The following is a 25,910-nucleotide window of genomic DNA, read 5'->3' on the forward strand; positions in this document are numbered from 1 at the left end:
GGCCGTGAGCTCCCAGAGAGCAAATGGGCTCTTTCTGCCTCCAGTCTCCCTGTGCAGCTTCCCCTCCGGCAGGGCCAGGCGCCCGGGCTGCCGTCAGCGCAGGTCAGGAAGGAGACAGGCCCTGAATCAGAGCTGGATCCCACCCAGAGAGAGGCGCAGAGCAAAGCCAGAGCACGGAAGACAGATGTCGGTAGGTGACTGCGGTGGCAGAGAATTTGATACAGAAACTTCGGGGAAGTCATGGGAGGAACCAGAATTCTGGACCCCTTTGTGCCTATTTTTATTTGCTTTTAATTCATTTCCAAAAGCATTTTCTTCTTCTCCTCCTCCTCCTCCTCCTCCTCCTCCTCCTCCTCCTCCCTCCTCCTCCTCCTCCTCTTCTTCTTCTAATATTGTAAAAAACTCCCAGTCATAATGACTTACGGAGCATTCACGATGTGCAAGATGTCCTAACTCATTAACTCACCGCAACCCAGTATATTCTGATTCCAATAGGAAACTATTGCCCAGAAAGTTCACATGGAAGAATAAGGAAAATCACAACCAACAGGACAGAGAAGTGACACTCTGCCCCAAACTGTCTGACCTGGAGGAGGAGGAAGGCCACCATTAATCCTCTCCCAGTGAATCCTTTCCCAGTAACAATGGGCTCCAAGGGGAAAAAATGAAAGCAAACATTCATTCCTTCCCAACCACAGTGGGTCCTGAAGTGGGGGAGGCAGATGGCTGACACCTGGGCCCCGGACTTTGTCCCTTTCCCCCTGGGGCTGAGTCCTAGAAGAGGAGGAGGAGGAAGAGGAGGAGGAGGAGGGGGGAGGAGGAGGGAGGAGGAGGAGGAGGAGGAGGAGGAGGAAGGAGGAAGGAGGAGGAGGAGGAGGAGGAGGAGGAGGAGGAGGGAGGAGGAGGAGGAGGGAGGAGGAGGAGGAGGAGGAGGGAGGAGGAGGAGGAGGAGGAGGAGGAGGAGGGAAGGACGGAGGAGGAGGAGGAGGAGGAGGAGGAGGAGGAGGAGGAGGAGAAAGAGAAAAGCAAAGAGTGAGGCTGTAGGAGTCCCTGAATCCCAGAGAAAGAAGATGAGCGACCAACTCCAAGTTCTGGGGTTTTTCCAGTGACGATGAGCGTCAGTCAGGCTTTTTACAACTTCTTTCTTGACTGTCCAAACCAACATGGTGGCCTGCTCCCATTTCTAATAATTAAACCACCCTCATGACAAACTGTAAAACTCAAACCCCTTCTGTTACCCGTGGCCATTTTTCAACCCAGAAAGCGAGCCCCTCCCGTGTCTGATTGACCGACTCTGCTGCGGACTGAAGGGAAGCTGGCAGATCTGTTTGAGGTCTGCCTCTGTCCAGGTTATCTGTGTGTTCCTCATGGTGCCAAAAAACACTGTGGTTACTTTTGCTTACCCACACACCTTGCCCTGTGTCTATGACCAGTAGGTCCACATTCTCTAATGCCTACCCTGTTGAAGACCGGCAAGGAGCTTGCATGCCAAGGAAGAACGGCCAATGATGAAGCGAGATGAGTCCGTTGATGTTACATTTCAATTGTAGGTGACCAGGAGAACATCACAAAGTGAGCGAGTGGCTTAAGATATGTCAGAGGCTGTAGCTGGGTTGAAGGTTGCCTAGCCATGTGGGTATCTGATGAATGACTAGTGCAAAGGCCCTGAGGCAGGAACAGCAAGGAACCCAGCCTGGCTGGAGCCAAGGAAAATCATAGCCAATCCAGAGAGACGGCACTAGTGGGCCCTCCCAGGCTTATGTAGGCCGCTGTAAGGCTCTTGGAACTTCCCTTTGAGTCAAAGGAGTGGCTTGTAGAAGGCTAGGCACATAACAGGATTTATTCTGAATCACGGTGGTTTTTCCTTGTGTGTGTGTGTGGGGGGGGGGTGGATCAGAGACTGGCTACCATGTTTTTCTGTGACTCCAACCTTGGCCTGAACCCAGGTCTAATTAACTCCAGGTTCTCAGCACTGACTCTGGAACCCCAAGCTTCTGAGAAGGGTCAGGCTGGAAGTGGGAGACCTGTCATGCTTGAGGGCTGATCCTGGCTTTGGAGGTGACATCTTGGGCCAGGTTTGGGAGGGAGGGAGGGAGCCGGGCCCCACGGGCGGCCTTGCTGGCTTCCGAGAAGCTCTGTGAAGGAGTGTGTGGTTTCCTGTGGTGGTTCTCCAACCTGTGCCAGGAATGAGTCCTCCCTCTGCCCTCGGCCGCCCACTGTGGATGGAGTGGGGAAGAGGGGAAGGGAGAAGGGACGGTCTGGGGGTGCGGTGTGCAGGCCCAGGGATTGCTCAAGCACCCCAAGGGAGCCCAGCCTGGCTCCCTGAAGTCTGGTCCCCTCCCCACACCCCCAGCCAGCCCCCAGGTCACAGGAGCAAGACACTGCTTCCAATCAGACCCGCAGAACCCCCCCAGCCCCCGAGGGAGGGGCTCCTTGGAGCAAGTGACCAGAGCCTCAAGGAAGAGGCCCAGGGAACAGGGTGGGGAGAGGGTCAGGCCCGACACCTGGTCTCAGCCTTCCTGGGGGGGCTCAGAGGCAGTGAGGGGGTGTCCTTCCCAGATTCACGCTGCACAGGCTGCCTGGTGGGCAGCCATCTGGTTTCTGCCCCCCACCCCGAGTGGCCAGTGTAGGAGCTCACCCCCCACAGCCCTGGGGGTGGCTCCACTGGGCAGAAGGCCCCTTTTTGAGAGGACCTGAAGCAGCCTCTCAGCAGGGTGGACACCAGTACTGGACATCTACCTACCAGGTCTGCTTGTTGGGTGTCTGGGTGGCCCTTGGGGGACCTGGGGAAGACAGTCACAGTGCTGTGGACATACTCCCCCAGCCCACGCCACCTGAACTAGGCTGAGACGGGCCAGGTGCAAGCGCACGGGTCCCCAGACCCAGGGCTGGCCCTCCATATCAGCTCATTCGTCTCTTTTGGGTTGAGTTGTAACCAAACTCATTAAAATTCATTAAAATTTAATATATTTAATAAATTAGAAGAGAATAGAAAATAGAGCAAGAGGCTAAGTGTTGTTTCATGAAATCTGGGTTTCATTTTTATATACATAGTTCTGTTTGTGCTGAGTCTCGAGGAAAAACTGGGGGGGGGGGGCGGTGAAAACAAAGTTTGAGCATCAGTCCTACCACCGGCCTCCTCCCTTTCATGTCCTGTTTTGGTTCCTGCATTGTCCCCCAGCCAGCCCAGAGTGTCCTATGAAGCCCAACCCAGAAGTTCCTCTGCGACCTCCCACCCCTAGTGCAGAGCCAAACCTGGACCTGCACGTGCAGCGTGACCGTGGCCTTGTGGTCTGGGCCATGAGGAAGACTGGCGAAGTAGCTTGATCTGTCCACTTCCCAGATGAGTAAACCGAGGCCCAGGGAGCTTCACCTGCTTGCTCAGCGTCAAGTGGGGATCATAACCGGGCTCAGATCTGGGTCCAAGTGTCTCCTGGGTCACCCCCTCACTGTCTGCCTCTGAGCCCCCGCTCCCCCCAGGAAGGAAGGCTGAGACCAGGGGCGGGGCCTGGCCCTCTCCACCCCCTCCCTGGGCCTCTTCTTCTCTTCCTACACCCTGACCTGTGGCTCTGGTCACTTGCTCCAAGGAGCCCCTCCCTCGGGGCCCCCAGGGGATTCTGAGGGTGGGTGTGATTGGAAGCAGTGTCTTGCTCCTGTGACCTGGAGCCTTGCTGGGGGTGTGGGGAGGGGACCAGGCCTGGCTCCATGGGAGGCCTGGGACAATCCCAGCACCTAGGACTTAGGGGCCCAAGACAGGCCAGATGGTTCGGTGGTCAGCGCAGAATCTTTGCTGCCGTGTCCTGGGACCCCTGCCTCCCAGCTTTGCAGCCGCGTGCAAATTATCCAGCCTCCCTCTGCCGCTGTCACCTTTCTTATAATACGGGGATGATGGTGATTCTTCAAAGGGGTCTTTAAGGAGCGTGTGTGTGAGTGTGTGTGTGGAAGTGTGTGAGAGTGTGAGTGAGTTAGTGTGTGTGAGTATGAGTGTGTGTGTGAGTATGAGTGTGTGTAAGTATGTGTGTGTGTGTGTGTGTGTGTGTGTGTGTGAGTGTGTGTGTGTCCTAGGACAGTGCCTGTCACTCTGATCATGTTCATTCCTCAGTCAGAAGCACCTGCCTCTGGCCACAGGCCACCAGGTCCTGGGCCAACAAATGCCATATGGGGTCTCAGGGTTGAGCTTTCTCTCCCCACAGCCCTCGTGCCAGTGAGCCAGGTTCTCCCAGAGAGTGGTAGGGTGGCCACAGGGTGGACATGTGTCTACTGCCACTGTCCTCACTAGGCCTTAGCTGGGGCCCCTCGGCAGACCCCGTCCATCCTTCGTGAACCCAGTCCTCACTGGTAGGGGACCAGGAGGAGGAGACTGATTCTCAAGGTCACAGATGGGTCCTTGTGGGGACACAGGATGTCAGGAATGCCCTCACTTGGGAATTCCAGTCCCAGGCTTGGGTGCCATGTCCTGCGGTCCCCCTCAGGTCCCCCCTCTGAACACGGGGGAGGCGCCAGTCCGTAGGATTGGGAAGGCACAGGGTTCCATCAACTGGACGCTCAGTCACTGCTTCTTCCCTGGAGAGATGCGTGGGTCCCCGAGAACCAGATATCAGAGCCCTTGCAGGTCCCTTCCCACTTGGGTACACAGGGCCCAGAGCCTGCCCCTTCCCAGGGGACAGCCTGCCTTCACCCAGCTGCATTCCTGGGCTGGGAGGCCTGGTTCTCCCACGGTGCAGGAGGGGGCCTGCTGATCTCCCAGGGCGGTGGGGAGGGTCAGGAGACGTGCAGCTTGCCAATCACCCGGCACTTGGAAGGGACTTGCCAAATAGGCCAGGGGTTTGCTCCTCTCTCTGTAGCCTCCCTGCCCAGTCCCCATCCCCACCATCCCCAGAAGTCCCTGCTCCCAGCACAGCCTCCTCCTGAAGCCTCTTCCGGGCGCTTGGCTCAGTAAACAGGTCTGGTGGCGGCAGCAGCAGCCTTAATTTTAGTTCTGGGCTCAGTAATTTCCCGTGATTACAGGCCCTGTCAGTACAGCGAGCGCTCCAGCTGCTGGGGAGGCAGCAGGCCTCACGGGGCAGGGCCTGGGCACGTGCTCACACACGTGCCCGCACCCTCGGGACACACACTCTCGCACACGCCTGTCTCATGACCGGAACCCAGGGATCCTCGGCCGGGCTCCTCCTGTGACCCTGCCCATTCCTACCAGGGAGAGCCCTAAACCTTCCTGTGCTGGGTGACAGGTCTGATGGCGAGGGGAGAGTGGGCAGGGATAGGGAGCTTCAGGACAGAGCGTTCACCCACCAACTCTCCTGCCAATGTCCTCCTCTCCTCCACTCCAAGTGTGCCACAAGAACAAGAGACTCCCCATCTTTTCTGCCTTGAGAATTCCTAAGTACTGTGTGTGAAGTGTGTGTGTGTGTGAGTGTGCATGTGTGTGTGTGAGTGTGCATGTGTGAGTGTGTGTGCGTGTGTGAGTGTGCGTGTGTATGAGCGTGCATGAGTGTGCATGTGTGTGAGTGTGTGTGAGTGTGCGTGTGTGAGTGTGTGTGTGCATGTGAATGTGGGTGTGCGTGTGTGTGTGCATGTGTGTGTGAGTGTGTGTGAGAGTGTATACATGTGCGTGTGTGAGTGTGCATGTGTGAGTGTGCGTGCACAGGCTGACCAGTCAATAGTTATTGGACATTGGTTTGGCATGAGTGTGGTTTGTGTGTCTCCCAGAAGGTCAGGTGCTGGAAGCCGGTGCCCAGTGTGGCGGTGTGGAGGTGATGGGGCCCTTATGAGATGGGACCTAGTGGGCCATGACTGTCCTCAGGAAGAACTAATGCTGGATTCTTGGACTGAAATGGTCCTTTCAAGAACGGGTTGTTTTAAGGCAAGTTTTACTGTCTCATCTCTTTCTTGCCTTCTGTCTCACCGTGTGATCTCTCTCTCCCGCGTGTGCACCTAACCATGACGCCATCCACCATGTTGTGATAGCACCAGGGGCCCTCAGCAGAGCTGAGAACCTGCTTGTGTCATGCTTTTGGAACTATGAGCTAAAAAAAAAAAGAAGAAAAAAAAGAAGAGGAAGAAGAAAGAAAAGAAAAAAAAGCAGGGGTTGTGGCTAAGTGGCAGAGCGCTCGCCTAACATGTCTGAGGTGCTGGGTTTGATTCTTAGTACCACATACAAATAAATGAATAAATAGGCCTCTTGACAACTAAAAAATATTTAAAAGAAAAGAAAGAACTTCTTTTCTTTACAAATTACTAAATCTCTGGTGTTTTGTTATAGCCACCTCAAACAGGCTAAGACAGATGAGTACCATGGATCTTGTCCATGACTCTGTTCAAATGCTGTATTTACAGCAGTAATTAAGACAGGGATGACCATGCACAAGAAAGCACATCAATAACATGCAGTTGATCCTCATAATTCATAGATTTCATATTTGCAACTTCACCCGCTCTGTAACCCCAAAGTTAATTCTCCAAATTCAGTGTCTTTGTCCAAAGTCAGTACTCACAGTGCTTTCCCAGTCATTCTTAAGTGTTTGCAAAGCAGCCAAAAATTTAAGTGGCCTGACACACACATCCCCAGCTGCAGTCAAGCAAGGGCAGGGCTACTCTGTGTTCCTGTTCCAGCTCTCCTACTGTAAATAAGTGTCCCTGTCCTTGTTTATATACCGTAAGCAAGCAGTCCAGCCAGCACCGTCCTCTTCACTTTTTTTGTGATTTTTGGTGATGTTCCAATTCCAAGTGACCACCAGATGAAGGATGAGGTACTGCCTGGCATTCCCTGCATAAGGCACATCACATTAGATAACCTATGCTCAACACGCCACAAGGCCGCTGGCCATGAGGTTAATGCTAATGGGTCAATGATAGGCATTAAATAAAGTGTCCATAAACAGACACATGCAAATCAGGGCCATGTACTACCAGTTAACAGAAATGCCGTGACCAGTGGCTCACAGGAACCTCACCCCAAGTGTCCCTTAGGAGCAGTCATTCTATATTTGCAACAGCGTCCCTGGAGACTCCATAGACGGTACATACCACAGATGGCGAGAATCAACTGCAGTGACTTCTAAGTGCCACGAAGAAACGAAAGCTGGGCACCATGACAATGATGTCAAATGAAGTCACTAGGCGCTCAAGACAGGCCTCTCTGGAGGGCGACACTGGTGCTGAGTCAGGGCTGAGCCGAAGAGGTCAGCCATGGGAAGTGTTGGGGGAGAGTGTCCCAAGTGGCAGTTAGACTGAAATCGGCCTAAGTGCCAGGGCTCAGGGGACATCAGGAAGGCAAGTGTGGCCTGGCAGAGCACAGGGGAGGAAGGTGACGGAGTCTGCTGAGAGGTGAGGGTGGCTTTCCCTGGGTGACATTCACAGAACTGGGAAGCTGGCTGGTGGCCCCACAGGAAGCTTGAGGAGCAGTGGAGGAGGCGGCGGGCGGGCGGGGGACAGGGTCTGGGGCACGCTGCTGTGTGTCTCTGGTGTGCCTGTGGGGAGGTCTGCGGTCAAGGCTGCCACCAGCCCTGCATGCCCCGCTCCCTGGTGCGGGGGGGTCAGGGGGGGGATTGCTCTCCCCAGCGGTCCCCTCCTGTCCCGGCAATGCAGAACCAAGCCTGGAGAGACTTCCACACTCACAGATGATCCGCTGTTGGGAGATGGGGTTCCATGGAGCAGGGTGCGGCCCGGCTCCCACGTTTGTACTGGAGGCCTTCCTCCCTGGCCTCCTCTTTCCACGGCCTCCACCGGGAGCACTTCCCCGCTGCCCTAACCCCCCCGCCGCTGCCCTCTGACATCTGCCCTCTGACATCTCGGCACAGTCCAGACGGCCTGGGTCACGCAGGTCCCTGTTCTCTGCATCCACACTTGTCCCCCAAAGCCGGACGGGTTCTGCTGACCTTGCTCTCCACTCTGTGGAGGCCCTAGGCCCAGCCCTGGTGGGGATGGCTCGGAGGCCAAAAGACCAAGGAGGCCAGGGCCGGGGTCCACAGCCCTGAGGGAGGACCCCCGCTGCCCTTGGTTAGGGTGAGGACTGAGTCGGGAGCTCTCAAGAACTCGGGCTGAGGGCAGGCACAGGGCTCCATCTGGGGGCCAGGCCAGGGCCTCACCTGGTGGGGAAGGGTCTGCTGCAGTGGCCCTGGTGTGGCCTGAGGCCTCTGGGCTGAGGGGTGGGCCACTGAGAGGGGAGTGGGGAGGAGGCAGGGCCTTCCTGCCTCCCCAGAGGCTGCTCTGGGCTGTTTGCCTGACCTCTCTGGACTCCCCAGGCCATTGGATAGCCCCAGGAGGGCCCTCCCTGGCAGCCATCTGTCCAGACAGAGCCCAGAGTTCCTCCATGCCAGCGCCACGCCCACCAAAGCCATGGGCCACGCGGTGCCATGGTGATGCCACAGAGCCAGCCTTTCCCAGTCCTGTAACCATGGGAATGAGCACAGGGCCGCGTGGCTTATGCAATGCCTCGGAGGGAGGGGGTGGGGGAGGGAGGGGGGGAGGGAGCCTGGGGCCCTGACCTGCTCCCAGGGCCGTCTGCGGGAAGCGGCTGTGCACCTGGGCTGTGTTGACCCACCTGTTACCCCCCCACCCCTCCTGTGAGTTCCCCTCAAAGGCACCGCACCCCGTCTGGGAGGGGACTCCTCCAGGAGAGAATGGCCCTGAGGAAGGACAGGGAAGAGAGGGAGGGGCAGGGTCACCGAGTGGGGAGCGCCGGCCACCTCTGGCCAGCCCAGGGACCCAGATGTCTGGGATCACAGAGATGAGGCAGCGGCCTGAGGTGCTGATCCATCACTGTGCTGCTGAGGCTGCTGAGAAGAGAGGGGTCAGGAGCCATCCGGAGAAGCAGTGTCCACAGCGCGAGGACCCTGGTGAGTGAGCCAGGCCGACTGTCACAGAAACCATGGTAATAACAGAGCCTGCCATTTCCTGTCGTTCCCAAAGCCTGCATCTCTCTCCAAGGCAGCGCTGTTCCTAAGGACCCGGGACCGGCCTCTGGCTGCGTCAGAAGTGCCAGGTGAAGCCCTGGTAGGATGGCTGGACGGATACCGGGGCCTCTGCTGCCTGTCCCAGGTTCTCCCAGCTCCGGGCCCCAGGTTCCTGCTCCTGGCCACCCGCCCTGCCCCAGCCTCGCCCTTTGCCATCCCTGACCCTCTGAAGTCTTCTCTGAAGGGCAGGAGACTCTGGCTCAAGTCTTCCTTGTCTCTCAGCCCTGCGTTCCCCCTGGGTGACAGCAACGTCCAGACCAACACCCTGTCACGGGCTGTCCCTGCAGTCCCTTCTCTCCTCCTCTGAGGGACCGCCCTTCCCCCTTCGCAGGACCCTGACTGTGGCCTGTTCCTCAGCACCCCACCCACCCTGCCCTGAACACCCCTGCCCTGGGTCCCATGCCATTGGCCCCCTCCACCTCAGACCCCAGACCACCAGGGCTCTCTTGCAAAGACAGGGACATCTCTGTGCCCCCGTCTTTGGGCCAGTCCCATCTAAAATACTCCCAAGTCCCCCTTCCCAGAGAGCAGTTGCCCTCACATGCGGGGGAGGGGGGGAGCTGGGCCATCCCTGCCGACAATTGTCCCGCATGTCCCCCGGCTTATTCTGCCAGGACCCTCTCCAGCCTCTGCACTCCTCCGAGCGGGGTCAGCAGCAGGCACCCCCTGCCCCGCTCCCCCTACCCCACCCCGTCTGTGACTGCCCCTGCCCCTCCCTCCTTGCCGCCCTCCTGCTTTGGGGCCCCACCCCCCATCCTTCCCTCGCAGTATTTATCCAACAAATCTAGTTCTGCCTCCAGAGACCACCCCGTGAGGAGCGGGATAGACACAAGATCAGCCTGAGCCTGGAGGGATCCCAAGGCCCCCAAGGCCAACAGAAGAGCAAGAGCCCCCAAGGAGCAAGGAAGGAGCAGCCAGGGAGGAGGGAGGGGCCCAGGCTTCCTCTGCGCTCCTGCTGCTCCTTGGCCTCCCGTGGCGGGTGCTCAAGCTGACGCCTGCTCTGCCCCCTAACACTTGCTCCCTTCCACCTCCACTCATTCCAGAAAGCTTCTGGAAACTTCTTCAGCTCACATATCCATTCCGCACCCGTTGACGTCTTTGAACCCATCCTTACCTTTTCAATCCCCATCATCCCAGCCCACGTCTCAGGGCTGAGGCTTCTGCCTGAAATTCAGCCCTCACATACCAGCCAGAAGTTTCCTTTTTTTTAAAGAGGAGCCTCATTATATCACTTACTTCCAATAGCTGTGGAGGTAAAACCTCCTCAGCACAGATTTCCTGGCTCTGAAGGATCTGGGTACTGCCCAACCCCACCATGGTGCCAGGATCCTCTCCCCTTTTCTCCCTGAGCTCCAGCCACTGTTAATTACTTTAGTCATGAGTGAGTTCCCCCAGATGCTCAGTTCCTCCCCACCACAGGGCCTTTGCGCCTGCCATTTCCTCTACCCAGGTTTCAGCTGGCCAACTCCTACTCATGGTTCTAATCTCAGGTAAGATATTCCTTCTTCCAGGATTTATTTTTTTTTTTAAACATTCTCTTACTAGATTTGGTCTTCCTGCTATTTGTTCTCTCAATGCCTCCACATTTGACTCCCCTTCTGTGTACTCATGGCTGTAAGGATGCAATGGTTTGAGAGGCACATTTGTTCCCTATATTAAATGAACACCTGCCACACTTGTGGCTGGCCAGCATACTCTGAATGTCCTTCCTACGTTGGAGGAGCTTGCCACAGGACGAGAACCCTGTGGTCCCAGGCCCCTGCAGTCCCCGGGCAGGGTCACGGCCCAGGCTATGCCTGACGGTGGTAGAAACGTGGGTTGGAAGAAAAGAGGAAGAGGAAGCTGGTGCCAGGTGGATGTGAGCTCTCGGCAAGTGAGACTGTAGAGGAGTCTGGCTCTTCAGGACAGCCATGTGGCGTTTCTGGCACTCGGTCCCCAGGATGACTGGTGTGAGCAGCTGTGTCTGGGACCAACAGTGGGGACCTGGCCACAGTGGCTCCCAGGTGTGGGGTGTGTGCTGTTCCTGGCTACCCTGCCTCTCACCTGAGCTCTGGCCTTCCTGGAGTTGGGGGGCCACCAAGGGCCGTGAACATGTCCTGTTTCTGCAGAGTGGAAACGTGGAAACAGGGAGCCCTGATGGACACCCTCTGGGATAGGTGGGATTCTCTAGAAAAACAATATGTGTCCAGGAGCAGTCAGGGAAGGCTTCCTGGATGGGGAGACTCAGACTGCAGGGTACAGCGTATCTATTCTAAAAGGAGTTTTTCTGTTTCGTTTTATTTGTGTGGTACTGGGATGCAACCCAGGGTGTCACTCATGCCACAAATGTGCTCTACCATGGAGCTACATGCCCAGCCCTCAAAAAGAGATTTATTGTGTGATTCTGGCTCATGGAATGATGGAGGCTGAGAAGTCAACTGCTGTCTGCAAGATGGAGACCCTTGGAGGCATGAGGGGGTACGTTCAAAGGCCGGAGAATCAGGAATGCTAAGGGCAGATGGATGTTCCAGCCCAATGGTCAGGAATGGCAAGCCCCAATCCCTTCTTCTTCATTCTATGCAGACCCTTGACAGGCTGGATGATGTCCCCACATTAGGGAAGGCCATCTGGTTTTCCAGTTTACCAATTTTCAAACTGACCTCTTCTAGGAAGATCCTGCATGGATGCACCCAGAACTCATGTCAATCAAGTATCTGGGCATGCTCTGGCCTGGTAAAGTTGGCCCATAAAATTGACCCCACACCCTCCCTAGTCAGACCTTTGTCCCCTGGAATAGGGTGACAGGCCTGGGCAGAAGGAAACCTGGCTCTGCAGCCCACCATCCTGCCAGACCCTTCTTCCCAGCAGGGCTCCCCAGGCTGAGGACAGGCACTTTCCTGCTTCCTACCCAGCTGCTGGTGGGAGGGGCCCCTGTGCAGCTTGGCTTTCTGGGGTCCCAAGGCCCACCCACCAGCCCGAGTCCCCCATCCAGGAACCCCCCCTGACTGCTCCTGCCCACCTCCGCCCACGCCCTGTCTCATGGGCTCCCACACTGCTGCACCCCACATGCCTGTTCTCACTGCCCTTCAGGTTCTGGCTCAACCCAGCAGATCTTTCTGAACCCCCGGGGCTCTGCAGGGCCAGAGTGGCCCTCGCTGTCATCTCACCTCCTCCACCTACAGTGTGCAGGGGCCCGAGCACCAGGAGAGAAGCTGGGTTCCTTCTCCTTTCAGAACCTGAGGGCTGAGGGCGGGCTGGCTGCAGGAGGATGCCTTCCCCTCAAAGCCCAGAGGCCCCCAGGAAGCCCCCTGTGGCCTGTGTCTCACACGGAGCCTTCATCTATGGGATACCACTGCTCCTGTCCCCTTAGCCTTCATTTTTCTTCCCTGTTTCTTACTCCCCAAGACTGGGGTTGGGAAGGACTTGGGGAGATGTCTTTTTTTCTCCCTCTTCCCTGCCGGCCAAAGCAGCGCCTCTTCTTCCACCAGCTCCTTAGGCTGGCTGAGCCACAGGTCAGGCCCTGGGAGGGCTCTGTCCATCTCCAGTGTCAGGACCTCATCCAGGCTGCAGGAGGGTCCAGCCAGGGATCTTGGCTGCAGCTCGTCTGCCACCTGGTGGCCACAATGAGCATTGCTCTTCCAACTCAGCTTCTAACCTGCCATCCAGTGTCCTCTCTCAAAATCCCGCAGATGTTCCTCTTGTGTGTGTGTGTGTGTGTGTGTGTGTGTGTGTGTGTGTGTGTGATTTTTTTTATTGGATGTTCAAAACATTAAAAATCTCTTAACATATATATTTCATGCATTTGATTCAAGTGGGTTATGAACTCCCATTTTTACCCCAAATACAGATTGCAGAATCACATCAGTTACACATCCACGTTTTTACATACTGCTCTATTAGTGACTTGTATTCTGCTGCCTTTCCTATCCTCTACTACCCCCCCTCCCCTCCCCTCCCATCTTCCCTCTCTACCCCATCTGCTGTAATTTAATTCTCTCTCTTTTTTTCCCCTTTCCCCTCACAACCTCTTATATGTAATTTTGTATAATAATGAGGGTCTCCTTCCATTTCCATGCAATTTCCCTTCTCTCTCCCTTTTCCTCCCACCACTCGTCTCTGTTAATGTTACTCTTTTCCTCATGCTCTTCCTCCCTGCTCTGTTCTTAGTTGCTCTCATTATATCAAAGAAGACATTTGGCATTTGTTTTTTAGGGATTGACTAGCTTCACTTAGCATAATCTGCTCTAGTGCCATCCATTTCCCTGCAAATTCCATGATTTTGTCATTTTTTAGTGCAGATGTTCCTCTTGACCAACCTCCTCCCCATAGAGATGGGGAAGCCTAAACCCTGGAAGAGGAAGCGTTTGCCAATCAAGGGATCTTCCAGGACCCTGCATCTGTGGACATAGCCCCAGTTCACGGACCCCCATCATGAAAGAGAGTAAAGAAGTGGCAAGAGATTGAAGTTCCAGGTGACACTAAAAGGGGACAAAAGGTAGACTTGTAGCCATAGTGAAATATCTAGGGAAGGGATACACAATTCACAAAGAGAGTTTCTGCCAATACCAACAACACTAACTAGCCACTAACGCTCATTAACATGAACCTCTAACTACTAACACAAACTTTTAAGTAGCCACTAACCACTAATTAACCACTATCATTAACTAACACCAACCACCAACACCACTCAGCTAACATCTCTACCAACAATTAAAACTCAAGAGAGACCAAGATGGTTTGAATGATAATAACATTGCAGAAAAGCTGTCACGCTTACACCATCTGTGCAAGAATCCACTAGACTGACTTTTCTGGGAGACAATTTGGGTATTATAAGACTCATCACATGCACATCATTGTCTGAAGCATTCTAGGTCTAGGGGAATTGGTTCTGAAACTCTCAAAGCTTATTCTAAACTTTTCTTTTTTTTCTTTTTGAAGGTGTATACCGAAATTGTAGGCAAGGAAATCTATCTTCCCAGCTATTTATAAAAATGGCAAGGATCTTCACCAACTGAAAGTTTGCTAAATGATAATTGGTTAAATGAAGAACGTCATATAGACTTTATAAATCTGTAGCAGAAAAAAATTTCCGTGATTGTTCTGCAGCCAGCTCAGTTACTTTTTTTTTAATTACAGCTTTATTGAGATAAAATTCATATACCGTAAAATTCATCCCTTCACAGTGCATGATTCTGTGATCTTTTTTGTATATTCACAGAATTTGCAACCATCTCTACTAACTTTAGAATATTTTGTTGCTTCAAAAAGAAACACCATCACTCTTGACATCACTCCCCAGTTCTCGCTCCACAGCCTCTGTGAACCTCTCATCTACCATGTTTCTATGGGGATTGGCCTGTTCTGGGAACTTCATATAAATGGACTCAGACATATGTGGCCCCTGTGATTGACTTCTTTCACTCAGCATGACATCTCCAGGGCTCACACGTGGTGCACTCCATTCCTTTTTATTATGGTATTAGCTTTCCATTGTTTGGACATGCCGTGTCTTACTTATCCATTCATCAGCTGGTAGACAATTGGGTTGTTTCCTCCTCTTGATCGTTATGAATAGTCACAGAAAAGTTCTTATGCAGACACATGTTTCCAGTTCTCTTACATGTCTACCTAGGACTACATCTGCTAAGTGACTCAAAGTTTGGCTTTTCGAAGAACTGCCAAACTTTTTGCCAAAGCAGCTGACCATTTTACCTCCCCACCAGCAATGTGTGAGGGCTCCACATCCGACCAATACTTGTTACTATTTTTTTTTCCATTTTCGCCATCCTCACAGGGGTGAAACAGTATCCCATTGTGATCTTGATTTAGGTTTTCTTGATGACTCATGGTATTGAACATTCTCTTATGTGCTTACTGACCATTTGTAGGACATGCATGTTATTTTAAAGGATAGAAACAAGTTGCACACTTAGAAATGTATTATAATCGCAAGATGTGTCAAAAACGCAGTGTTGGGGTTTAAATGTGAGGTGTCCCCCAAAAGCTCATGTATGAGGCAATGCAAGAGAGTTTAAAGGTGAGATGATTAGATTAAGAGAGTCTTAACATGATCGGTGCATTAATCTGCTGATAGGGATTAACTGGGTGTTTAACTGCCTTTGGGGTGTGGCAAGAGGAGGTCATCCCTGGGGCCCTGACTTTGGGGTATATATTTTGTCTTTTTAAAGCAGAACTAACCCTCTCTGTTTCCCACTTTCTCTCCTTACTGGTGCCGTGTTCCCAGCTGTTTGCCCCCACCATACCATTCAGCCATGATGTTGTGCCTCACTGGGAGCCTGAGGAATGGAGCTGACCTTTCTGTAGACTGAGACCTCTGAAACCATGAACCACCCCCCCCCCCAAGTAAACTTTTCCTCCTCTGATTGTTCATGTTAGGTCTTTTGGTCACAGCAGCAAAAAAATCTGACTCAAACATGAAGGGAAAAAACACCTTTCAGGAAACATAAAGATATCCGTGGTGAACGTCATTGGGTAATAACATCATGGTTGATTTTTATTTTCTTTTTAATCCCTTCTATCCCTCTGTTCTGACTTAGATATGAGATGTCCCCCAAGAGCTCATGAGACAATGAGAGAATGTCCGGAGGTGAAATGACTGAGTTATGAGAATCTTCATCTAATCAGTCGATTAATCCACTGATACGGATTAACTGGGTGGCAACTATAGGCAGGTAGGGGCGTGGCCGGAGGAGGTAGATCCCTGGGGCATGACTTTGGGGTTTTGACCCTGTGATACCTCCAGTTGTCAGAGATGAGTTCTGCTTCCCCGCATGTTGAGGTTTGAACATTAGAGAAGCAGGGTGAGGCAAACATATGAAGCAGGGTTTATTTAAAAGGTAGTAACGTAGGCTTCTCCCGGGAGGGAGGAGAGGCCATATCCCAAGAAGTGAGGGTGTTCTGCCTTTTATACACCCTGGACTTTCTTGGTTCTTCTGCCTTTATCTCTCTCCCTCCTGAATACCTGACTAGGCCCAGGAGGTGGCCCAGGTGGGATGGCCAACAGGTGAGAAGCAGATGGGCAGGGGGAGGGGCCAAATGGAGTGATCCAGGCAGGAAGCAGCCCAACAACTCTCTGTAGGGAGGGGCAATCCCTGGGACAGGCTACCTTAGCCACAGGTTGGAGCAGGGGCAGGTTGTCCTGGTGAGAGTGGAGGAAGGGCTCTGAAGACGTTGACATTTCCATTCTTCTGGGGCAGTCTCCAACTTCCAGGACCCAAACTGGCCTCCATTCTCCCCATTGGACCAACTCATTACCTCTCTAGACGAACTGCCCGTCTTTAATTGTGGCTTCACCTGGTGAGCAGAGCTCTGTCTCTTTCCCAGCTGGTGTGTCCCGAGCTGCTGTCCTCCACTAGGCCCGTCCACCGTGATGCTCTGCTTTCTGACCAGGGACTGGACCTCTGAGATCATGAGCCAAAATAGACTTTTCCTCCTCTGCATGGCTCTGGTCAGGTCTTTGGTCACAGTGACGAGAAGTTGACTGAAGCAACCTCCCAATCACCTGCGATAAGTGGGATCACTTTTATGATCTGACACTAAAGGAAAGAATGCACGGTGGGTTGGAGACTGGGCTGCCTTGACGTCTGTCCAACCCGCAGGCGCTAGGCATCTGGGCATCACAGGCAGCCATGTGACCTCGGGTTTCATACGGCTGCCTCCTCCTTCACAGGAACCCTCATGATTATGAGCAGAGGGGTGTCCACCAGTGCCCTTTAGTGCACACACCTACGTGCCAGCAGCCCAACCCGCCATGCCCAGCCCGTGATCCAGGAATATCACGGAAGGCAAACAGGACCTCGTGCAGAAAGGGCTCAAGGGGATCACAGAGGCAAGAGGAACCCAAGCAAAGTCCAGCAATCAGCCCCGGTGGGTAGAGGCAGGAGGGGGAGGCTGGATTCTCAGGTCTCCAAGGACAGTACCCTGGTTTCTTTCTCCTTCCTCCTGCCAAGGAGGAGGATGGGAGCAGGGTGGATGGTATGGTTGTGTTGCTTTAAAGGAGCCCTCAGGAGGTCGTGGGCAGCAGGCAGTAGGTTGGGACTCAGGAAGGTGTAAAGGACTTAGAGTAGAGGAATCTCCACCCCAGAGAAGGTCAGGAAAGGAGACTCAGCAATTTCCAGAAGAATTTTTTAATGGGCACAAGGAGAAATGCTCACATTTGTTAGACATCAGGGAAATGCACATAGGACCAGCAGTGTGGGGCCACCGTGCCCCCGTATGGGTTGCCAACACAAACGAGCTGCAAGTGCCACGTGTCGGGGGCTGCAGGTATTTTGGAACCTGGAGAGCTGCTAGCGGGAGTGCCAATTTGCAGACACACAATCTGTCACATCAACGAGAGGTGTGACTGGTGTCCTAGGTATCTACTCCTGGGTACGAGTCCCAGAGAAAGGCTTGCCCACACCAGTCCAGAGGGAACATCGGGTGTGTGTCCACCCAGAGGGAGGGGGATGGGTAACCTGTGACAACAGCCCCATGTGGCACCATGAGGCCAAACAGGACCGACATACACATGGCAACATGGGTGGATTTCTCAAAAGCACAATGCTGAGCAGGGAAACACGAAGGCAGGATGAAGCACATAACCAATAGCATTTATGTAAATTCTCAGAAGAAACACAAGAAACACTTCATGTTTTGCAAGAGACACAGAAACACAAAGAATCTCATTGCACATGTTGGCTTCTTTGCCTGTGGGAGGAGGGGCGTGGGAGTGGGGTGGGAACAGAGAGAATCCATTTTTAAAATTAATAAAACATGAGGATCCCTGCAGAGACAAATGCTGATAAGGCAGGACGAACCCAGAAATGATAAATGCCACTCTGCACCGGGAATTCAAAGAGGGGACGGAGACGCTCTCCCCTTTAGAGGCACATTGTTCACTGGAGTGTGTATCTATTCAGCTGTAAGTTTATGGGCTCCTCGGAGCCTTGGGCTGTGGCCCCAGACTTGAGGAAGAGGACCTACTGGGAAGAGACACAGATCAAGGAAGTTAGCAATGACATAAAAGGACCTAGAGAAAAGCCAAGAGGCAGAAAGGATGGTCTTGCTCCTCCAGAGGCTGGTGAGTAGCTGCCCCAGTTCAGGGATGGACTCCAGGCTCTATGTGGCCCACCTAGCACATAGACGTCAGCACCTTCGCCCCCGAGCGGGAAGGCATTGCCCAGTTAGCACAGGTCCTCCGGGCTGGCAGCAGTTCAGGGTCATGGCCATGCCACTTCCGTGAGATCTCAGTCCTCACCTCCAGGGATAAGGGAGAGGATGTTAGGAAGGTCCCATGGCCACTCCACTGCTCACCCCAATGAGACTGGGGGGTGCAGGGAGAGGTCCTGTAGGAAAAGCACACACAGGGCAGCAGAAGCCACAGCTGACCACAGGTCATGCCCAGTACCGCCCATGGAGAATACTGCTTCCTCCTTCCTCTGAGTATTGCTGACCACTGCCTGAAGCTCTTTCTTTGCCTTTTAGCACTGCCTGTGTCTGGGTCCAGTTAAAGACACCTATGGGTGCTTTCTTGAGTATCCTTGCCAAATGACTACTCTGTCCCCCCTGGGTGACTTTAATCACCCCTGCACTAGGCTCGATTCTGTGAGCTCAAATGTGGGAATCTGTCCTGAGGACATGGCTGAAGGGAGAGAGGACTCAAAGCTCTATGTGAGGCTGCAGTTGAGAGAAATGAAAGAAACACAGCCAGGGGGTGGGGCCCGGGTGGGGGTGGGTGCCGTCTGTATCTTCACATCTCTGTTGGGGACTGTTGGGGGCTGAGGGACTGGACCTGCCTGGCAGAGCTGAGCTGCGATCAAGATAAAAGGGGGTGCAGATGTCTCCCCACAGCTGCCTGCAGACAGAGAGCACTGCTGGTGGGTAGTAAGCTCCCCATCACCAGCAGCGTCCGGTCCCCAACGCTGCTTCCTGGGATAGATCCCTCCAGGACTACCTGTGGGAACTCCTTTCTCAGACCCCAATGGCCTCCGCAGAGGCTACCCCTCAGCCCCACCCCGGGTTTCCAGGACGCCCTGAGCCCCCACCAACCGCCACCACCCTCACGCTGCAGGCCTGGGTCTACATTCCAGACTCCAGGTAAGGCTCACGGGACTCAGAGAGGCTGGACTGGGAGCCCAGGGAGCCAAGGAGAAAGAAGCATTAGGGCGCAGAGGTGCGGGTACACAGCGGCACAGGGCACCTGCAGCCTGCTCTCCACCAGAAGTAGGGCTGCGAAGCAAACCCGTGGCCACCAGGGGGAGCCCGCGACCCCGACCACACACCCAACAGAGGGGACTGGAGTAGCTGCTCAGAGCTAGATTCTCCCATCTCTCCCTAGAGCAAAACTGTCCTAAGGGCAGAAACCCGCAGGGTCTTTGGGTGCCACTCACTCCCGCCTGCCATTTTCCCGTGCCTCTCTGTGCACAGCAGCCGGCCATGGGGTCTGTCTATTCGTGTCTGCCTCCATCTCTGGTTGGTCTGGTTGTGTGTCTCCTCTAGGGGCTCTCTGTTTCCCCCATTCTGCTCTGGATCTTCCTCTCTGTCTCTGTCTGAATCTGATTCTGTCCCTAGGTCTCCATATGTCTGCCTCTGACTCTCTCAACTCCTCTGTCTGTTCTCTCTGACCATCTCCCCCTGAAGCTGGCATACTCCCTCCCCATCTCTCCCTTGACCCCTGAAAGACCTCCTCTACCTCCTATGGAACAGGCAGTAGAATTTGGCCCCGCTCAGAGGAGGAATGGGTGAATGATATTTACAGAAAGCATTCAGGTTCCGCTTGATCAAGGAGCTCAGCACAGATTCCCACAAAGGATCATGGGAATCAAGGATCACAGGAGTGTCAGCCTAAGCTGGGGAGGGTGGGAGAGCTTAGGTTCAGTGGCAGTGGAGCTCAGTAAGCAAGGAAGAGCCAGAAGATCACATACCTCTTGGTTGAGGAAGCAGTAGAGGATGGCAACAATAAATCCCTGTGGGACCGGAGAGGAAGGACTCCATAAGAACAGTTTGGCCTGGCCTCAAGGCCTCCACAGTCTTGCTACTACCCTCCCCCCACCAGCTCCAGGCTGCAGCTTGGGCCAGGTGTTTGCCAAAAGGGAATTTAGATGCATTCATCGCTTACTGTTTGCCAGGCACACTGTTCCGTATCATTGCTGTAAGCAAGCCTGCCCATGCAATTAGCCCATTTCTCTGACCTGGATCGAACCCAGGGGTGCACTATCACTGAGCTACACTCCCAGCCCTTTATTTTTTGTTTTGAGAAAGGTTCTAAGTTGCCAAGGCTGTCCTCAAACTCAGGATCCTCCTGCTTCAGCCTCCCGAGTCACTGGGATGGAAGGTTTGTGACCCCTTGACCAGCTTTTCTTGACTTTCTTTATTCATATTAATAAATCCTTTATTAATATGCACATAATAAATGTTGAATAGCTGAGATGAAGGTGTGCATGGGTGGGTGGGCAGATGGACAGAACAGGGAGATGAAGGGGTGGATGGAAGATGGACAGGGGGTAGTTGAATAGGTGAACAGTAGGGGTCCTCACCCTATCAGGAAGCTAGCCAAGGCCTCCTGCTCAAGTACTTGGAGGAAGAAAGTACCTGTGGAGACCCTCACCTGGAAGGAGCCCAGTCCCAGCTCAAGGGGGAGGCGGATGCCCAGGCCAGCATCGTCGGGCAGGAAGTTAAAGATGATGTAGTGAATTCCAAACAGCGGGATGAGGAGAAGCGTTGACTTGGAGAGGCGCCTGCAGGGAAGAAAAACACAAGGTTCCCAAGGCTGGGGTCAGAAACTGCGGCGTGGGCTCTGCCCACTCGCACTGCCACAGCCTCCCCACTCCACTCTGGACACCAGCCGCCTGGGACACCCATCCTCCCGCACTCATGCTGGGATTCCTTACTCTTGTACCCTCTGCTAAGGTCTCTTGTCCCATTTTATTCCAGAGTCCATGCATCTTTCAAAATCTAGTTCAAAGACCACTCCTTCCAGGCCGTCTTCCCTGACTCCCCTCTCCCTGCTGCCTAGAAAGATCCCCATCTCTAGGCCCCTGAAAAAATGGATCCCGGCTCTCTTCCGCCTAATGGGCATGCTAACTGGCTGTTGGGAGGCCCTCGTCTTTCCCATGATGTGGTCTCCTGGAGGGCAGGGACAAGATCATTGTCTCTGAGGACATAGGAAAGAGGAGAGCGCTGGGATCCATTTGGAATCTCCTCCGTGCCCTCCCTCGGGTCCCCCAACACACACACACACACACACACACACACACACACAGCCACAAAGGTGCATGAGCTTGTGTGTGTGCAGGCACACACCCCCACCCCCACCCCACCCCCTAAGGTACCAATATTGAGACTGGGTGTGGGGGCTCCCCTGAGCGGGCTCCAGTTTCCTCAGCAGGATGCGGATAATATTGAGAAAAAGCCCAAAATTCACCTGGAAACGAGGTGCAGGAAGAAAAAGGTCAAGAGTCAGGGGCATCACTGGGTGGCCTAAGGAGGAACCCTAGCCCCTTTGGGGACTGGAAACCCCAAACCCTTGAGACACGGGGATGTGCCAGTGAAGGATGTGCACAGATCATGTTTCTGGAACTTTGGGCTCCCACGTGAGGTCTTCAGAGGACATGAAGGGCTTACATTGTTCCCTCCCTCTCCAGACCTGCCAGCAAAGGTGGGAGGTGCAGGCCCTGACACCTGCCTCCAGTCTCTTCTGAGTCTTCTCTGCCTCGAAGCAGAGGCCATCACTTTGCACAATTGCTAAGTTGGGGAAAACTCACTCGTCCCCCCAGCACCATGCAAAGAGAGCTCGCCGTCCTGTGTTACAAGTGGGAGCCCAGAGTGGTTGTTCCCCTGTTCATCTACACCCCACCCCTGCCTCTCGCCCCACAGCGCGTAATCAGCAGCCAGCAGCACCCCAGACTCATGGAGACTCCAAGCTAGAAGCATGCATGTTGTTGGAGTCCCTGTTCCAAGGAATCTGATCCTGAGGCAGGGACCCCACTCCCAGAGAATCTGCACAGGGGGAGGTGGGACTCAGGGTTCCCGACTCCCCGCCTGGAGGTGTTTCCTGTTGCATTTTGCTGTGTACAGCCCCTTGAGGGACCCAAGGAGGCTGACTGAATAAAGCAAAAGGACCCTGGCTCCCAGGAACTGACCCCAACAGAGAGGATGATGGGCCCTTTGATGATCCACCAGTAGGGGGAGCTGTCGTCTAGGTCCCAGCACCTAGGGAGAGGGCAGGCCAGGGCTGATGGGGGCGCTCCCTTTCTGCAGGAACCTCTGCATCCCGCTCCTCTCTCCTCTTGCTACTCCTGAGCTCCTCTCCTTGGTGTCTTTCACCCCACCTCCCTCCCACCTTATCTTCTTTTTCAGACACCTAGGGCACATTCTAAAGAGAAGCCCCAGTGGTTCTAGAACTTGGGCCTGGGCTCAGCCTTTCTCTTCACCGGAAGGAATGGACTTCTCTAATGTTCGTCCCTGGTGGCCCAGATACTTCCAGAGGACACAATGGCAGCCCCACACCCCCAACACCCTCAGCCCCCCACCCTGGCAATCTGGGCCCCTTCTGGGTTATCTGCAGACACTTTCCCCACCTCCCAGCCCCACCCACACTGGGAACTCCTCTTCCTTCTCTTCCTACTCTGGTGGAGAAAGGCGGCTTCCCTTGACAGTCCTCTCCATACCCCAGATCCCCAGGTGTGGGTGAAATGACTTACGCAATGTCCTCGAAGGCCAACTTGCAGCCCACCCAGGTGCCAGTGCAGAGCATGGGAAGCCCTGTGGGGTGCAGAGGAGATCCAAGTGAGGGGGGGGGCTGCATCCTTGGCTCTGAGATCCACCCTCCCCTCCCACCACCACTGCTGGCCTCAACGGCCAGACCTGACAAGGGCCCAGGGTCCAGGGATCCAGTCCTGCTCTCCAACACCTGGTGGAGGACTGTGGCCCATCTCTTCCCCTCTCGGGACTGCAGTCACCCCCACCGTGGGGAAGGGCCTCTGTGTGAGGGCCTTCCCAGCCCTCCTCCTCCCCCAGGGTGCAGAACAGCCCCAGGTACTCACCCCATCCAGCAAGGACCAGCCACCAGAAGGCTGTCCTTGAGCTGGGAGATGCAGAGGCCAAGAGGCAGCTCAGGTAGACGGCTTCAGCCAGCAGCCAGCTGAAGTTGGTCATCGTGGCAAAGTGGGAGGTGGCCACAGAGACCTTGCACAGGACCTGGGGACAGGGGACTTGGGTGCTTTAGAGCTGAGACCCCACTGCAGCCAGCACCCAGATCTCCTCTACCTCCTTTTGGAAGGAGGGACCCAGCTCTGCCCAGGAGACCCTGAACCTCCAGGCACGCCCCCCCCCCATAGCCTGGGCCATGGGACTGCTTGCGCTTCCCTAGAGGGGTTGTGGTGGTATCACGTGGTGGCTAGAGCACAGATTTGGGATTCAGAGAGGCTGGGTTCAAGTTTAAATCCCTGTCAGGGGCGGGGCATGGAGTGAACTGCAGCATCACTGCTGGGGCCCAAGGGGCCGGGGTTCAGGCCTAGCTCCCCCACTGTGCTGCTGGGCAGCCTTGCCAGTTTCCCCTCGTGGACAAAGATGGGATTGAGGCGACGCTTCGGTCTTCAAGGCGTGTTGAAGATGAAAGGAGATCATACATCTAAAGCACTTAGTGCAATATCCGGCACATAATAAGTGCTCCCTATTTTCAATTATTCATTGTTCCGTTAATTAATTCAGATTGTTCGTTTATCTGTTCATTTCCGTATACTGTTAGACCCTGCAAATGCTGAGCCTAGGCCCTGCACCCAGCTTCCCTCTGTAGCCTGTGGGAGTGTCCCGGTGACCAGAGACTCAGACCCAGGGCAGAGGGGTAGGCTCTCCCTGCTCCTCCACCGCCCTTTAGGTCTTCTGGCCTCGTGGCCATGTCCCAGCTCTCCTGTCTTTGAGAGCATGTCCATACTTCTCCCTCCATTTGATGCATCTGTCGCTGCTGCCCCAGCTCCAAAGCCACCTCCTCCCTGAAGCCCTCTCTCATTCTCTGCCAGCTCTCAGCTTTCTCTGCCTGGCAGTCCCCAGCTCTGTGTGCATTCTGTCCCCCCGCTCTGTGTGTGCTTCTGGAAGAAGGGACCCAGCTCTACCCAGCCACAAATGGACAGAGGAGGTAGGGAAATGAGATGGAGAGAAAGGAAAGGCGGGGCAGAGCAAAAACTATGGCGGGTGGACCATGGAAAGGAGTGTGGACTCAGAGTGGGGTGGGAGGATGAGCCGGGGTGTGGATGGGCATGGTGGTCCCGGGAGGGCTTGGGGAGGGGGCCTGAGCTGGGGGCAGGAAGGGGAGGGACCCTTTCCTGCTCTGCCAAGGGCCATGAGGGCTCTGCCCACAGGGCAGGCACAGTGCTCTCTAGGCTGCCCCCCCCCCCCGGCTTTACCGTGGAGAAGCTGCAATAGTCGGTGTCGTCACTGTGGAAGAGGGTGGCATCCTTCAGGAACACTGCTCCCGCCTTGAGGATAAAGGTGGCAAACAGCTGGGTGTGGATGTAATTCCGGGGACAGTGGAGCTTCCTGGAAGGACAGAGAGAGATGAGGAATGGGAGGTCAGGTGGGCGAGGGCACCTGTCTGGGCTTCCTACAACAGGGGCCTGGCTGGGCTGGGCTGGGCTGGGTGGAGATGCCCCGAACCCCAGCCAGTCAAGCAGAAGTAAGTGGAGAGGATGACCTGGAGTTGTAGCCCTGCAGGTCAGGTGACCAACCATGGCCCTGGACGCAGCAGAGGTACAGGAACAGAGGAAATCACTGCCTTCAGAGAGCTCCAGTCGGGGTAGCAGGGGCAGAGATGGCAGCCAACTGCCTGTGGGCGTGTCCTGGTGACCAGAGACTCAGCCCCAGAGCAGAGGGCAGCACAGGCTTTGAACACCGGAGAGTCATTAAAACAGAAAAAGGCCTCAGAGGATTGGCACAGTCAAGAAGGACCGAACACAGGAGGCAAAGAGGATCCTCGGAAGCAGATGGGAGCAGGGCTTTGAACTCGGGGCAGATGTAAGTGCACTGAGAAGAAAGAAGGTGTTGGTATCACGAGTTCCACAGGAGCCAAGGCTGGAGGAGGGGGTTCTGGTGTGCGAAGACAGGGTCCACGTGGTGGGGAAGGGGCAGGAAAGGTCAGAAACAGACATGCTGCCTAGAGCTGGGCACCTCCTGGCTGCCAGGCAAAGAATCCGACTTGGTCCTCTGGGCAACAGGGAGCATTGAAGGTTCTTGAAGGTGGTGAGGATGGCAAACCTGAGAGCCACCAGGATGGCAATGGCCAGGCAGAGGGCGATCACAGAGATGCTGTGGCCCGTGGTGTAGATGATCTTCACTGTAGAGAAGTAAGATTTCTGGGAAAGGGAGAGACAAAGTCTCAGCCTTTGCTGAAGGGGATGAGTCATTCCACCCCAGCCCGCCCTATCTGGGGCAGAGGGGCCTGGGCACCACGGAAGCCCCTCGGTGCCTGGAGGCTTTGCCTGCAGCCTGCCCCGCCCTGCCCTACTGGGGTCGGAGGTGAGGGTTGGAGGTGCTCAGCACCCATGGCTGCTCTGAGGGCGCAGAGAGGCAGCAGCAGAGAGCCATCCGTGGGGCATGACAAAAGCCCCAGAGGAAATTGGCAATTTATTGACCACCAGTGTGCTCACCAGCTCGGGAACACAATGTCCCCACACAAAGGGGACAGCCAGGGCAGCGAGGCACAGCCATGGGCGGGCAGGGACCAGCTCTTTCCATGCCTGGGTGTTCAGATCAATCAGAGTCCCTCCCAGGCCCTGAGAGGGAGGACGCAGGCAAGAGAAGGAGCAGAAGCTTGGTCACTGGCCCCCGTCTGAGCTCTCCTGTGCAACTCAGGCAGCCCCTGCCCCTCTCTGATGCAGTTCTTTCATGGGAAACATGGTCAGACGCCTGCTTTAACTTTCAGAGCTGAGGGCGGGTTGAAACGGGGTCTGAGTGTGGACAAAGCGCCTTGCTCTATGC

General features: G+C 54.8%; 1 protein-coding gene and 1 long non-coding RNA gene across 12 annotated transcripts in view; one reads left to right on the forward strand and one right to left on the reverse strand.

Moving 5' to 3' along the window:
• Positions 1-18,472, forward strand: LOC120891967 (uncharacterized). 11 transcript variants are annotated; one of them, XR_013435071.1, is made up of 6 exons: positions 1-190; positions 8,724-8,834; positions 8,908-10,441; positions 11,258-11,408; positions 13,224-15,628; positions 16,281-18,472. It is a non-coding gene; the product is annotated as an uncharacterized LOC120891967 (long non-coding RNA). The 11 variants fall into 11 exon arrangements; XR_013435070.1 differs by lacking the exon at positions 1-190 and adding an exon at positions 8,443-8,561; XR_013435079.1 differs by lacking the exon at positions 1-190 and adding an exon at positions 8,443-8,561 and having other exon boundaries at positions 8,926-10,441.
• Positions 17,068-25,910, reverse strand: part of Ghrhr (growth hormone releasing hormone receptor) — a 15,146-nt gene continuing 6,303 nt past the window's right edge. Inside the window, exons 5-13 of the mRNA XM_078039894.1 lie at positions 25,188-25,285; positions 24,341-24,473; positions 22,982-23,135; positions 22,640-22,700; positions 22,079-22,148; positions 21,269-21,360; positions 20,545-20,674; positions 19,862-19,903; positions 17,068-18,195 (exon numbers count right to left, since the gene is read on the reverse strand). Coding sequence (XP_077896020.1) covers positions 18,070-18,195; positions 19,862-19,903; positions 20,545-20,674; positions 21,269-21,360; positions 22,079-22,148; positions 22,640-22,700; positions 22,982-23,135; positions 24,341-24,473; positions 25,188-25,285 — 906 coding nt within the window. The 3' untranslated portion in view covers positions 17,068-18,069. The remainder of the gene's footprint in view (positions 18,196-19,861; positions 19,904-20,544; positions 20,675-21,268; positions 21,361-22,078; positions 22,149-22,639; positions 22,701-22,981; positions 23,136-24,340; positions 24,474-25,187; positions 25,286-25,910) is intronic.

The sequence above is a fragment of the Ictidomys tridecemlineatus genome, chromosome 2, assembly GCF_052094955.1.
Source record: "Ictidomys tridecemlineatus isolate mIctTri1 chromosome 2, mIctTri1.hap1, whole genome shotgun sequence".
In the NCBI taxonomy this organism is placed as follows: Eukaryota; Metazoa; Chordata; class Mammalia; order Rodentia; family Sciuridae; genus Ictidomys; species Ictidomys tridecemlineatus.